The 14,058-nt window shown below is 36.9% G+C and overlaps 1 protein-coding gene across 1 annotated transcript in view; it reads right to left on the minus strand.

The window, feature by feature from the left end:
- Nucleotides 1-14,058, minus strand: part of arhgap24 (Rho GTPase activating protein 24) — a 578,933-nt gene that overhangs the window by 456,316 nt on the left and 108,559 nt on the right. The window contains exon 2 of the mRNA XM_028802301.2: nt 1,786-1,985. Coding sequence (XP_028658134.2) covers nt 1,786-1,965 — 180 coding nt within the window. The 5' untranslated portion in view covers nt 1,966-1,985. The remainder of the gene's footprint in view (nt 1-1,785; nt 1,986-14,058) is intronic.

Consider the following 14,058-nt stretch of genomic DNA (forward strand, 5'->3'; position numbering starts at 1 on the left):
GCAGTACAATAAAGTCAGTAGTAAGCCATAAAAGTGCAGTTGAACCAATCATTTCAGCAAATACATTACTAAGTAGTGTCTTAGGGTCCTGCTGCTGGGCTGCATTACAATCAAGCAACCAAAAAGCGAATGTACTTCTCCTATTAGAGTACTCCAGCACGTAATGTCAACTCAGGTGTGACCAAGGTGCAGGCTACAATGTAATTCATGGACAAACTCATGTCAAAAATGTGACATCTTCCTTTCTAACTATCCTCCATTTGGAATCAAGGAGAAACAACGGGTCATTTTATTTATTTCATTATTTGTTCTATGAACGCTCAATTTTAATATCTATCTGAACAATTTTTTGGTTTAGCATTCGCATTACATCAAAAAGAAAGAACATTTCACAGAAGGCCTAAATAATTCCTTAAATTCCTCCCTCCCCCTCAAACCCTCCCACTCCCCATTATCTTAGCAGTGTGTTGTTAAATTTCAGAAAGTCTCCTTCCACCAACTGAACTTCTCTCAGGAAACATTGAGATCAAACTGCTGAATCTCAAAGAGATCAGCTGACTTGTACAGGCCAAATGAAAGCCAAACCAGTGATGTTTATCAGTTGTGATCTTTATCTCCTGACTATTTAGGTCAGCAAAATGAAGCAAACTTCATATTAGATAACATCCAAAAACGCTTGCCATTTATAGCACAACCCGACCTTCTCTGATACACAACAATACAATGAGACCTGAGAATGACTCTGTAAGCAAGACTCCATCATTTGAAGCTCATTTCTACAGTAATGGCAATGAACATTTTTTGAACTGAGCTGCCTACTTATTGTATCTATAAAGAGATCCTTTCTTAATATGTTGTATCGTGTTTAATATTTTCAATTTTATTAAAAACCTACAAAGCTTTAAATGGCCTTGCACCAAACTACATCAGTAGCCTTCTAAATCACTATGCTCCTGTTCGCCTACTAAGGTCCTCTGATTCTGGTAATCTTGTTGTGCCTCACACTAACCTGCACTCTATGGGTGACAGGGCCTTCAGCTCCATAGCACCCAGACTTTGGAATGACATCCCGAAATTAATTAGATCAGCTGACTACATTCATTCTTTTCAAAAACAACTTAAAACTCATCTATTTAGGAAGGCTTTTAACTTAACTTAACATTCTGCCCTTTCTTTCAGTTTATCTCTCTGTTCCGGTGCTCAGGGTAATTTGTATGTCTGTTATATCACAAATTAGGTTATTTGTTTTAGTATTGAATTTAGTATTTTACTCTGGTTTATTGTTCTTTATTCTGTTTAATGCTTTGTTATCTGTTTCATTGTTCTATTCAGGAAAAGATTTGTATCCAATGTTACATATACCCTGCTGTTTTTTCTAAGATTCTGTGAAGCGCCTTGAGTATGGGAAAGGCGCTATATAAATAAAATGTATTATTATATTATTATTAATAAATAAGAAGTTTACAAAAAAAAATTTGAAACACTGTTGCATATTTATAAAGTGCCTATCTTTCATCGAAACAAAGCTCTATTTCTGAATCATTAAATTGAAATTACCCATTGCACAAACAAAGAAGCAAAAAATTTTACAAAGCGAACAAGTGACAGCAACAAATGATATGGCACAAAATACTAAACTTTGAAGTCAAGTGCTTGTTCATTCTGGAGGAGCTATCACTTTCAGTGTGGTTTTCCATACACACTGGCCCCTCTGAATTTCAAGTTACATTTAAGGCCAAAAAAACAAGTTTGCTGTACTTCTTTATATTAACACAACCCACTTACCAGTGCTTTAGTTTCTTCTTCATCTTTGAAATAATGCAGTTGGTCCCCTTTGAGGACAAACCAGCGTGTATGCCAGGTCTTCACAAAGCCGCCTTGCTTTCTAAGCCATCCGCACTTAGTGATGTTCTGCCTTGGATGACCAGGCTGGGGACTGCTGTTTGAACCGCTGTGGTCATCCATTATAAGACTTATGCCTCCTTCTGTTAAAAAGAAAAGAGGGAAATATGGAAAGTTAGCACAGTGAGACACTCCTGCACCGCCTGGCAATTTGTATAGCTGAGTAATTGGCCTGACAAAGGTGCACCTCCTGCCGATTTTATGCCTTTTTTTATTTATTAGGGTCTTTTACTACAGATAACCTAGTTTCTTTCAGTTCTGCTCAGCAGGGATCTAGCCTACTTTCTTCAGTGGTGAAAAAAAATGTAACTTTAAGCAGCACACATTCAACAAAAGAAAAGGTTTTCCAAATACAATCTGATATGCTGGCATTGAGTTGCTACTGCATTTCAACAGAATGGACAAATATTTACCCAAGCATTTTCTGATAATTTAGCTTCTGAAAACTTAGCTTCCTTGCAAACAGGATAAAGTCATAAATTCTTTGACAAGTTAAAAACACACAGAGAAGTATTAATGTCTAATAACCCCTGTTGCATATTTAACTTCAGGAAAGACACCACTTCTTGTCAATTTGGGCTGTTAGAAGTGTGAACTGTTTGTTTTTAGCTTAGAAGGACATTTTATTATTATAGGAAAGTAAGGCTTTAGGTTCACATTGTCACTTGGCTCAGTATGAAGTAACTGGTCTTTTTGCAGGTAGGACCACAGCTAAATAGCACTGAGAGTTTATCATAATGAAAACAGTCTTTTGTTTGCTGACAGATGAAATATGCAGAAGATCAACTTTCAAGATCTTATTAAATATTAGTGGAACATGTTCTTTAGAAAAAGGAATGTTCTCAGTACTACAATAATACAGTACGGTCTGTTACCATTTCTTTCAGCTTTCATTGATAACTGTCCTGCCCTACCCATACACAGTTACACCCAAAACTGCTGTGGTAGACTCTGGCTCCCCAAAAACATACAGTATAATTGGACTCAAAAAACATTAGAGCAGGTTAAAAGGCTGCTTAAATGATATTAAGTCTGGTTTTGAAGGTATGCAAAGTACCAATATCTACTATATTGACTAAACATTGTGAGAGGGAGCAGAAGAAGATACAGTATATAGTGAAAAAAGCACCAAGATCATAGCCCAAACACTAATATGAAACCTATAAATCCTAGTAGAAAAAGTACTCATAAAAATGTCATAAGGCAGGGAATCAAAATATATAGCAACACCAGTCTTTAAAGGCTTATCAGATAAAAGGCCGACCTCTATATGGCAGTATCTATGATGCCACACGCCACATGTCAAGGATGCCAGAACAAAAATGGCAGAGCCAAACAACATGGCATTATTGGAAGACATATCAGCTATGTCAAATACATTTTTATTTTAAAAATCAAAGAGAAGTTTGAAATCCTCATATTCCAAAATGCTAACTATGATGAACAATATATTTTTTTTTATTTGAAAAAAATAATATCGCATACAATCAAAACTAACTTATACCACATGGGACTACATAGTGAGCACAAAAACACAACTAGAAAAATTAAAAATCATAACAGAAAAAAATTACAAATCTAAAAAAAGGAAAGCAGTGAAACAGAATTTAACCTCAACCCGATGAACAACGATTTCTAAGAATGTAAAGGTTAGGAAGGTTATATTCATTACTTGCTAATTTATTCCATGAGTTTAAGTTTCTTTGTGTGAAAAGAAATGGTTTAATATTTGTGTGAAATTCATCCTTTACAGGTTTCTATGTACATCACTGTTTTCTTGTTGAAGAATTTGTGTTAAAGTAGTGGCTGAACAATTCAGTGATGTCACCACTTAATCTCTTGTTTTCTTCAACCGTAAAAGTTCACCTTCTTCAGTCTTACAGCTCATAACCTTGCGTCCTGGTATTGGTCTACTTGCTCTTCTCTATGTCATTTTTGGAATATGGAGACCAAAACTGAACACAGTACTCTCCACATGAGGATTCACAAGTGTGTTAACTAGCTTAGGCACAACCTGCCTTGACTGTACTCCACACAATGGCGTACAATGTTCAAAAACGGCCTTAAACCCCAAGTTCTGTCAAAGACTTTAAAACTTGAGCCACAGTAGTGTCAGATTGAAAAGGACCACTTTAGAATAGTGGGGCATTCATTTATAGAAGAAAAAAAAATGTCCACACCAACACCAACTCATTTATTTTACTCTTTTCCAGGACTAAAATAACAGTGAGATATCTGCTTGCAAGTTTTCTTTGTATGTGTTGTTGAATGTTTAACTTTAAATCACATAATATGTACAAGCAAAAGTTCAAAAGTCATTCTTTACAAACTCCTAGTTAGTTAGGGAAAATTTATATACTGTACATCATGAATAAATGTTCCTGCATTGTGACTAAAGCTGCTGAAATAGACTCACCTCACACACTCCCCTTGTGATCACTAAGTGGGTTAATCAGGTGTAAGAATGTGATGTTTTAATATAAATATGCCTATGTTGCTGTGGAGGCTCTATGACTAAAAAACGGTTTTATGAATTTTAGGAATTATGTGACTGCTTAGTTTATATAACTGATCAGAAGGGAATTCCAGTGCTAGCAGTGTTTTCAGGCTTTGCATTACAGGGTAGAGGGGATCCTTTTATCGGATTGGCTGGCCCAGCGCTGACTCAGCTGTGGAATGGCCAATAGGGGGAGGCAGCTTGATGGTTGAGGTCTCCAGGACCCTAAACAAATCCAAATTGTATTATATGATATCATCTACTGTTAAATTCTGCTCTGTACTTGCAATATTTTTATTTTACTGTGTACTGTATATTGTGTATTGTATTTACACCCTTTTTTTTGACACCCACTGCATGCCCAACCTACCTGGAAAGGAGTCTCTCTTTTTGAACTGCCTTTCCCAAGGTTTCTTCCATTTTTTCCATACTAGCGTTTTTTTTTTTTTGGAGTTTTTCCTTGTCTACTTAGAGACTCAAGGCTGGGGGGGGGGGCTCTCAAAAGGCAGGGTCTGTTAAAGCCCATTGCAGCACTTCTTGTGTGATTTTGGGCTATTCAAAAATAAATTGAGTGTCTGGGCTTGCGAGTGTCCTGGATAAAAACCAAGATCCAGGCCTTTAATGGCCTCTTGGGCACAGCCATCAGCAGTGTGTCTGTTTGTGGAGAGAGTGTCGACCTTGCCGAGAGGTTTACTTACCTTGGCAGTGACATTCATGTCTCTAGTGACTCTTCCTATGAAGTCAGTAGACAGATTGGGAGAGCATGAGGGGTCATATCTATGCAAAAGGATGAAGATCCAAGTCTTTAGAGTCCTGGTGCTTCCTGTCTTGCTATCCTGTCTTGCTATATGATGGCGAGACATGGACGCTATCCAGTGACCTAAGACGAAGACTGGACTCCTTTGGTACCGTGTCTCTCCGGAAAATCCTTGGGTACCGTTGATTTGACTTTGTGTCGAATGAGCAGTTGCTCATGGAGTCCCGAATGAGGCACATTACCTGCATTGTGAGGAAGCGTCAGTTACGGCACTACGGCCATGTGGCGCGTTTCCCAGAGGGTGGTCCAGCTCATAAGATCCTCATTGTGGTTGGACCAAACCAAGGGGTCGCCCACATAACACCTGGCTGCGGCAGATAGCGGGTCACTTCCGAAGGGTGGGACTGGACCACGTGTTTGCCTGGGGCATTGCCAGCCAGGATCCCGAGTTGTCTCGTCATGTAGTGGGTGTAGCAACGCACTGTACCAGTGCATGCTCCCCAACTTGACTTGACTTGTATTGTATTTTAACTGGCCAAATAAAAAAAATGTGAATCTGAGCAGTTTGCCAATATTTTGGTGGCTTCACAATACATGCATAAATGCTTTGGTAGATCTGGTTTTGAACTCCACACCTTGACCCATTCATTGCTTGCCTTCAACTTATGAATAGTTTTTGTGCAGCAGTCAAATGATAGGTATGATCTGCAAATAAAAGAAAACAAACCCTGCTGGTTGGCTTTAGTTTAATTTTCATAGCCTTTGTAAAGCTTTTTTAGCTTGTTTTAGTATTTAAGATTTTTGAACCTTCGGATATATTTTTAATAATAATAATAATTTATTACATTTATATAGTGCTTTTCAAGGTACTCAAAGCGCTTTACACAGTGGGTGGGGAGCAACTTCAATTACTACTAATGTACAGCATCCACCTGGATGATGTGATGCCAGCCATTGTGTGCCAGTTTGTTTACCATACCTTAGCTTTTGGTAGTGAAAGGGTGAGAAATAGTTAGCCAATCAGAGACAGGGGAAGATTTGGGGGCCCGAATGACCACCCTACTCTTTACAAAGGATGTGCAGAGATCTTTAATGACCACAGAGAGTCAGGACCTTCATTTTACATCTCATCTGAAGGACAGCGCCATTTTTACAGCACACTGTCCCCCTCACTGCACTGGGGCATTGGGATCCACATTCAGACCACAGGGTAGGTGCCCCCTGCTGGCTTCACCAACACCACTTCCAGAAGCAGCCCAAGCTTTTGCCTGGGCCAAAACATGCTTAGGTTCAGGTGGATGACTTGTTCAGAAGTGCATGTGGTATGGCTGCTGGCCATGTTTTTGATGTTGCCTTATCTATTAAAGATCTATTTTATTTTTGTTAGTTTTCTGGATTGTTGTCTGCTTTTTTCGTGATAACATCTTTAGTTTTTGCCCTAGCCCCTTGTCTAAAGTCTAGACAAAACCAGTAGTACCTAGTCAGGTATTCTATTTTGAGTTCAAGTTCAGAGCTATGTTAATATTTTTTCTTTGTATTCTATTTAATAATATTACAATTTCATCAGCAAATCAGAATTTTATGTATTTCTTTGCTTATTGATGCTGCTGTTTTCTGAGGTTGTTTGAATAGGCATCACAATTTTGTGAATTTGATCACTCTATGATTCTGCATGATTGCTCATTATCTGTTGTATGTGTCTTATGACCTAAGGCATCAGGTGGTCATGACAGATAAGGTGGGTTCTCACACTGAGCAATGTCCGAATCTTAAGACACTTAAATGAAAGGGTTGTAATGGATGGCACACATACTCTGGCGCACATACTCTGGCGTCCTAGTGGGAGCAGAGTTGAAGATTCTTACCTGGTCAGAATTCCAGTGCAATGAAAGGACCAGGGTAGACAAGAGCATGTGAATACTTTCTCCCAAGTACAGCAGATGGCAACGTCCCTCGGCTTCAGATCCCATTCAGATAACCACAGGGCCTACTGGGAACTGGAATCCCAGAGTGCAGCCATGTTTGGTTCCATGGGTGCTGCCAGGGCTGTACTGTAGGGATGGACAATCTCAACTTTATGGGACTTCCATCTAACCCGGAAGTGCTTTCGATGGACCATGTCCTAGCACTGAAAGTACTCCTGGGTTTGAGATAAAAGGAGTGCTCAGCCTCAGCCAGGCTAAGTTGGGTGGAAGATGGACAAAGCTCACCAAGGGGGTGTAGAGGAAGAAAAAAGAGAACTGTGATTGGGATTGTGCTTGTGCTTGTGCTGAGGCTTCTATTATGGCAATTTATTGTAATAAACCATTTATTTGAACCCGGGATTTGTGTCTGAGGTTTGGAGTGCTGCTTTTGCTCGAGCAATTCAAACAAATAAACTAAAATTATTCTGATTTTGACCCCTTATTTGGTATAGACTTTGATTATTTTTTTTTTGTTTTGCTTTGGTAAGCATTTAGAAGACTTTAAATATAAAAACCTTAGCCATGTTTTACTCTATTCTTTTGCTTCGCCACCTAAAGTATAACAGTCTATCTTTACCACTTGATTAATTAAAAACTGACTAATAGGATACGCTTTCCTGTCTTACTCAAACTTACCATATACACACAATGCAGTGAAGTTCTTACATGAATTTCTGACCAGCATAAAATCAAAACAAGCTGCCACTGTGCAGATCCTTCCATCCAGCTCCATAAGCTCTCATCTGCCTTGTTCACTGCCTAGATATTCATGCCACCGGTTCCACCTCACACCTCACTTGGGCACAGAGAAAACAACATCTTCCTCACTTTCTGCAATTCTGTGAGATGATCCAAGCCAGGATCCTTAAGAAGACATGGTAGTGGCCACACAACTAGAATAATGGACTTAGGTGGCAGAGAAACATCTTTAAAAGGTATGGAAGTTAAGTGCACTGTGCCACAATGATTCTGTTATGTGGCATTTCTTTTCCCCAGCTTCTACATTCTTTATTATGTGTCTTATAAAGTTATTGCTGTAAATTTTGTAACAGTGGGCAAACTTTATTTATTATTTTATAAAAATATTAATATTACTACAGTATGTGTGAAATAACTAACCATTTACACATACCGTTCTTCTCATTCTGTAACTAACCATTTACACATACTTCTTGTTGTGTATAACACACAATATCAACAAAAGACAACAACAATTCTGTGTAAGAAATTTGCACCATGACTACCATGGCACTAGAATCTGCACATGTGCCATAGCACCTTACTGACTTCATGATAAAGGAGTTTTGTTCTCAGAGGGTTTGTTAACTAAAGTATTACCACACTAAAAATATGTTGCATTTTTCATTCCATCAGATGGAGCATACAACCAACACTATAACCTAATAAAGGGAAGATTGGCAAGTTTGCGTTGGTTTGGACATGTGCAGAGGAGAGATTGTGGGCATTTTGGAAAAAGAATGCTAAGGATAGAGCTGCCAGGCAAGAGGAAAAGAGGAAGGCCTAAGAGAAGGTTTATGGATGTGGTGAGAGAGGATGTGCAGGTGATGGGTGTAACAGAACAAGATGCAGAGGACAGAAAGATATGGAAGAAGATGATCTGCTGTGGCAACTAATGAGAGCAGCCGAAAGAAGAAGAAGAAGAAGAAGACTATAACCTAATAAAGGGAATTTTAAACAGAAAGGATATCATGAAATAAAAAGGCTAGGGATGCCACATAGAGGGAAATAGCCGATGCTTTGACTGCAGAGATGTTGAACTCAGTCAGTCAGTCAGTCAGTCAGTCAGTCAGTGAGGGCTTTGCCTTTTATTAATTAGTATAGATTTTGGTGACCTAATGTAAATTGTTACACAAGACCTTTTCAGCTGGTCATGTCTACATTTTAAATTATTGAAACTATTATAATAATATACTTTGCTTATATAGCTTCCTTAAACTGAATATTCTTTTCACCTACTGGTTCTTCTTCTTTTTCATTTACTCCTTCTTCTGTAAGCTCTATATCTTTGTCCCAATATATGTATAGCAATAGTGACAGAGGAAGCAGTGAACCTGTTTTTAACCTAGAAAATCATGGTGAAAAATGTCACAAACAGCTGCAATAGAAGCAGGACTTAAATTGTCAAATCAATAACAAAAATGAGAAATACAGAGAAAATGAATGCGATGAAAAATGTGTAGTATGTGGAAATATATTATTCAACATGCTATAGAAAGTAACCTTGTTAAATTTGGTTTGGATGGGAAAACAATGCAAAGCTTCATTCTGTATGTTTTATTTGCAGACATTTTCTTTTATTATTATATCCTTTTTTTCTCATCTACACATTTTGAAATGATATCCCGGTGTTGATCACTGCCCCTAAATCAATCTCAAGTGCCTCTAGGGGTATGAAGTGTCAGACACATGCAAGGTTGATTTCGGGACCTGACATTGACCCAAAATCAATATAGCATTTAATTAAGCTTTAATAGAGCAATGCACTTGTGATTACAGAAAGAAAAAAACAGTCTAATATAAGGTGATGAGTAATAATCCAACTGAGCCATGACATGTTAAAGTTCACTGGAGGAAATGGCCAGGCTCATCACTTTCAGATTCTGTTTAAATAGGGTGGAATAAAAATCATGAAGGAAACTCAATGCCTGCTATAAAATTGCATATTTTATCATCAAAGTGAAACATTGGCACACAACTGCAAAAATTATATTGTCATATTCCAAATAAGTGTGAAATTGCACAATTTGTGCAAGTGAAAAAGTAAATAAAGTGGCCCATAAAACATATGATACCATAATTTCCTCATGTTTTAAAGAGATTCATATTTTTATAACAGCAGTAAATAATTAATCACCTAAAAATCAAGTGAAAAGTCCAGTATATATAATTTATTTAGGTAGATAAAAATTAATATTGCACTTTGTTAACTTATTAGGTGGAGAGGTGAAAAAATTTGCAGAAACATTGGAGGTAATTTAAATGGATCCTTACGTGATCTTTGTTTAGTGTCTGTGTGGGGATAAGCTCTGGGCAATTCTACTGGTATTCTAATATTTATACCTTGGGTATGGACCTGCACAGTGCATTACATTTTCTTGAAAGCAAGTAAAATGGTTTCATCTCTATTATATTGACAAAAACCTTTTGTCAGAGAATTGCTGGAAAGCCTTTAGCTATTTTTCAAGCAGAGATCTCAAAGACATATTGTGCTTGGTTCATGGGTAGCCTTTAAGCAATGAAGCAATCTCTTTCAAAAGGATTGGGGTAGTAATAAATTGTGGCTCTATTCCCACAAAGGAGAAATTCCATCAAGTTCTCCAATATCATGCCATGCTATTGGGAGAAAAATAAATTGGCCAATGATTCAGTTTCTGACAGCAGATTGTGGAAAGTGTAGAGCAATTATTTGACTAATACTTCAAATCTGAATATTTCATGCACTGTATCGCATAGGGGCATTAAATTAATTTTCATCAAAAAAGTGTAACCAACATCTGTGATGGCTTAGATGGAATGCTTGCAAAAAATACCATTAACTACATACATCACAAAGTTTTAACTTGTAAAAAATGTAACATATTACAGATAAATCTTTCCTATGCATTTATCTAAAGGGTGACTGAACTGTATTCAGCTGGCTGTATGTTACATTTAATATGTGGATTGTATTAAAGGGAAAAGAAGTACATCCATGGTCTAAAGAGCACAACATTTGAACCTAAAGAAGTCTTCAAAATTGTAAAAAGCATTGATAAAATTGTTCAGATACTTGAGAATGCTAAACGTTTAAAATAAAAACTGGAAGACCCTTTATCATAACTTAGTTTTTACTTAGCCAATCAGGTTTGATGGAGTAACGGTGTCCTCTCATTGGTGAATGTTTTATGATCTTACATTCATGAATTAAAGGTTTTTAGGGCGGTGGTTAGCATGGCTGCCACACAGTTTCAACATCCTACAAGGTTTGAATCCTCTGTCTGGTGGTTATCTGTGCTTGGGATTGTAGATTACCCTTATATCTGAGTGGGTTTTCCTCCATGTACTCCTCAAAGATATGCAGGTTATGTTAATCGGTGACTCTAAACTGGTCCTGGTTGGGTGACCAAGTGTTTGAGTGTCCTGTGTTGTCTTCTGCCGGGATAGACTGTCACTGCAAACCTGAACTGGATTAAGCAGATTTTAAGATGCATGTATAAAGTATATTACAAACTAATTTATGACACAATAGAATACGATATACTCCATTGCAGATTTACAATGGGACAGGGAAATAAAATTAAAAATATTAAGTCAGCTTTGAAATAGCTGCAGTCTTCACTGTCAAAAACTCCAACTGTAACTTTAATTTCCTATCCTGGCTTAAATTCCCTGAAATTATTACCATGGCTAACATACACACAGCACCCTTATTGTTTTTTGTGTTAAGTATATGAAGCATGACTGTTTTCATTTGGAGTTTCTTTCTGTGTTAGGCATGCATTTTTCTTGTTCCTCTCAAAAATCAGCCATTTTGAGTATATAGCTAATTTGAAAGTGCACTTTTTTGGCCCCTTTAATAGCAGTGGCTTACCTACTCCATTCCCCTAATGCTCAATAATCACAGATGTTATTATAGCTCTGACTTATTTCTATGCCTCAGGTAATCTGAATATTTTATTCAGTCTCGGGAAGCTCAATTTTAACCCAGTGTTAAAAATATTAATGTTTCTCATTGTTTTCATGTTATTTTATATCTGGTAGTCATGAGCTAACTGTGGGGGATTTTAACCTTGCAAATGCTGACTGTGATCATTTAAAAAAATCTTAACAAGGCCACCAACATATTCCCCTTTTATAGGAAATAATACCTTTACAAAACATCTTCTACAATTCTGTGATGGCCAGTGAAATTTTTTTATGCTATGATGGGCTCATTTCAGAAGAGGCCCACCCTATCAAAAAAACTAATGAAAAGGGCAAGCTCAGTTATGGGATACACTCTGGAGCCCCAAGAAGTAACAGCAAGGAAAATGAGTGCCATTATGAACAATGGTGTGCATCCTCTCTCTGACACTCTAACACTGAGTACATTCAACTAACAAATCATTCAGCAAAGGTGTGTGAAGAAACGCGACTGGGGCTCCTTTATGTTAACAGCAATATGCCTGCATAGACCCTCTCTGTGACTGTGACTGTCCTAAGTCTTCTTTCTTTTTAATTTTGCTCTTTTTTACTTATTATGGTGTGTGTTCAGACTAGATAGATAGATAGATAGATAGATAGATAGATAGATAGATAGATAGATAGATAGATAGATAGATAGATAGATAGATAGATAGATAGATAGATAGATAGATAGATAAATCAGTCTATCTATCTATCTATCTATCTATCTATCTATCTATCTATCTATCTATCTATCTATCTATCTATCTATCTATCTATCTATCTATCTATCTATCTATCTATCTAATGATGCTTTGAAGGTTTCTGTCTTCCTACACTACTAAAACTGGATTAGCTGAAGGATGGATGTATAATTCCAGAGAGAGAGTAATACAACCTTTCTGCTGCTAATACTATTAGTATTAACAATAAGGCAATTGCATTCTAATTTGGACACCTCATTAGAGTTGGAGAAGACAGATTTTGTCAAGAGTATACTTTAGCACTTCTTTTTTTTTAATTTTTTTGGCTGTTTATTACTAGAAAAATATGTATTTTTAATGTAATGTTGGTGGCCACACCACACAGCCATTTTATGGTTTCATTTTGTGTGTGCTGTCATTTTCGGAATTATTACACAACCATGTCATTTATGTTTACTGCTGGTCAAGTGGATGAGGTTTGTGACATCGTTGGGGAGTGACACGTGATGTCTTTGCACAACCATTATGTAACATGTCAACATGAACTGCAAACTTTCCAGGGTTCGGATTGAAGAATCTATAAACATCGATAGTCTTCTTAGAAGGCAGGGTTTAGGATTTTTGGCTTCAGATCTCTTTTTCACTTTTAGTTTAAGGCTCAGTTTTTCTTTTGCCGATTGCTTTGGCAGATTTCCACTCTTTGGTTTCTCTTTCTGAAAGATTGTCATTTCCAATTAAATTGAACATCCACGTAGATTTGCTATTACCAATGTGGCCATAACACTTTGAATAACATCTGACAGGTTTAAAAAAAACTTTATAAATATGATACAGAAAAATTAAAACAAATGACCTCCTTTGTAGTTAGGAGTTGACAGTATTTTTGCTTGGTATATGTGCCATCTGCCTTTCACAGAGTAGCCCATTAGGTGTTTTTGCAGTAATGACAGCTAAATATTCCAACTGCAGATTTCAAAGGAGCAGACGTAAACATTTTTTAATCCTTTAATTACATTTAATTTGGAAAAGATTAAGAAATACAAAACTATCATTTATACACATCATTCTTTGTTGTTTAGGGTAACAACTTAAGCAGCCTATGTAGGCATGAATTGTAGGTACAAGAAATGTTAGTTTGGCTATACATCAATCACAGTCAAGTGATATTTGTGCAAATTATTTGTGCAAATGGAAATGTCATTCTGTCACATGTAAGTGACTGAAGGAAATTCGACATCTCATTTAGGTTGCTAAGTAGTTAGCTAATAACAATGTCAGAAAGTCCTGATACAAAGTGGGTATGATAAGGGTTGTCATTGATTCCTCTGACCAAACTTCGATTCACTGAGAGTAATTGGAGTAAAGCATTATACAGTACATTTATACAGTTCGATAGGACAGAATTCAGTTTTGGGATATTTATTTCTAGTTTTATTGAAGTGCCATAGTCACTGTACTCTAATTGCTAAATTTTATTTCATGAGGCAATTTTGAATAGTTTAGGAGTGATTTTATAGTATCTCATAGATTTTTTTATTTTCTTTCAAATATTTTTTACAGCTTTGTTCA

This window comes from Erpetoichthys calabaricus, chromosome 5, assembly GCF_900747795.2.
Source record: "Erpetoichthys calabaricus chromosome 5, fErpCal1.3, whole genome shotgun sequence".
NCBI lineage: Eukaryota > Metazoa > Chordata > Cladistia > Polypteriformes > Polypteridae > Erpetoichthys > Erpetoichthys calabaricus.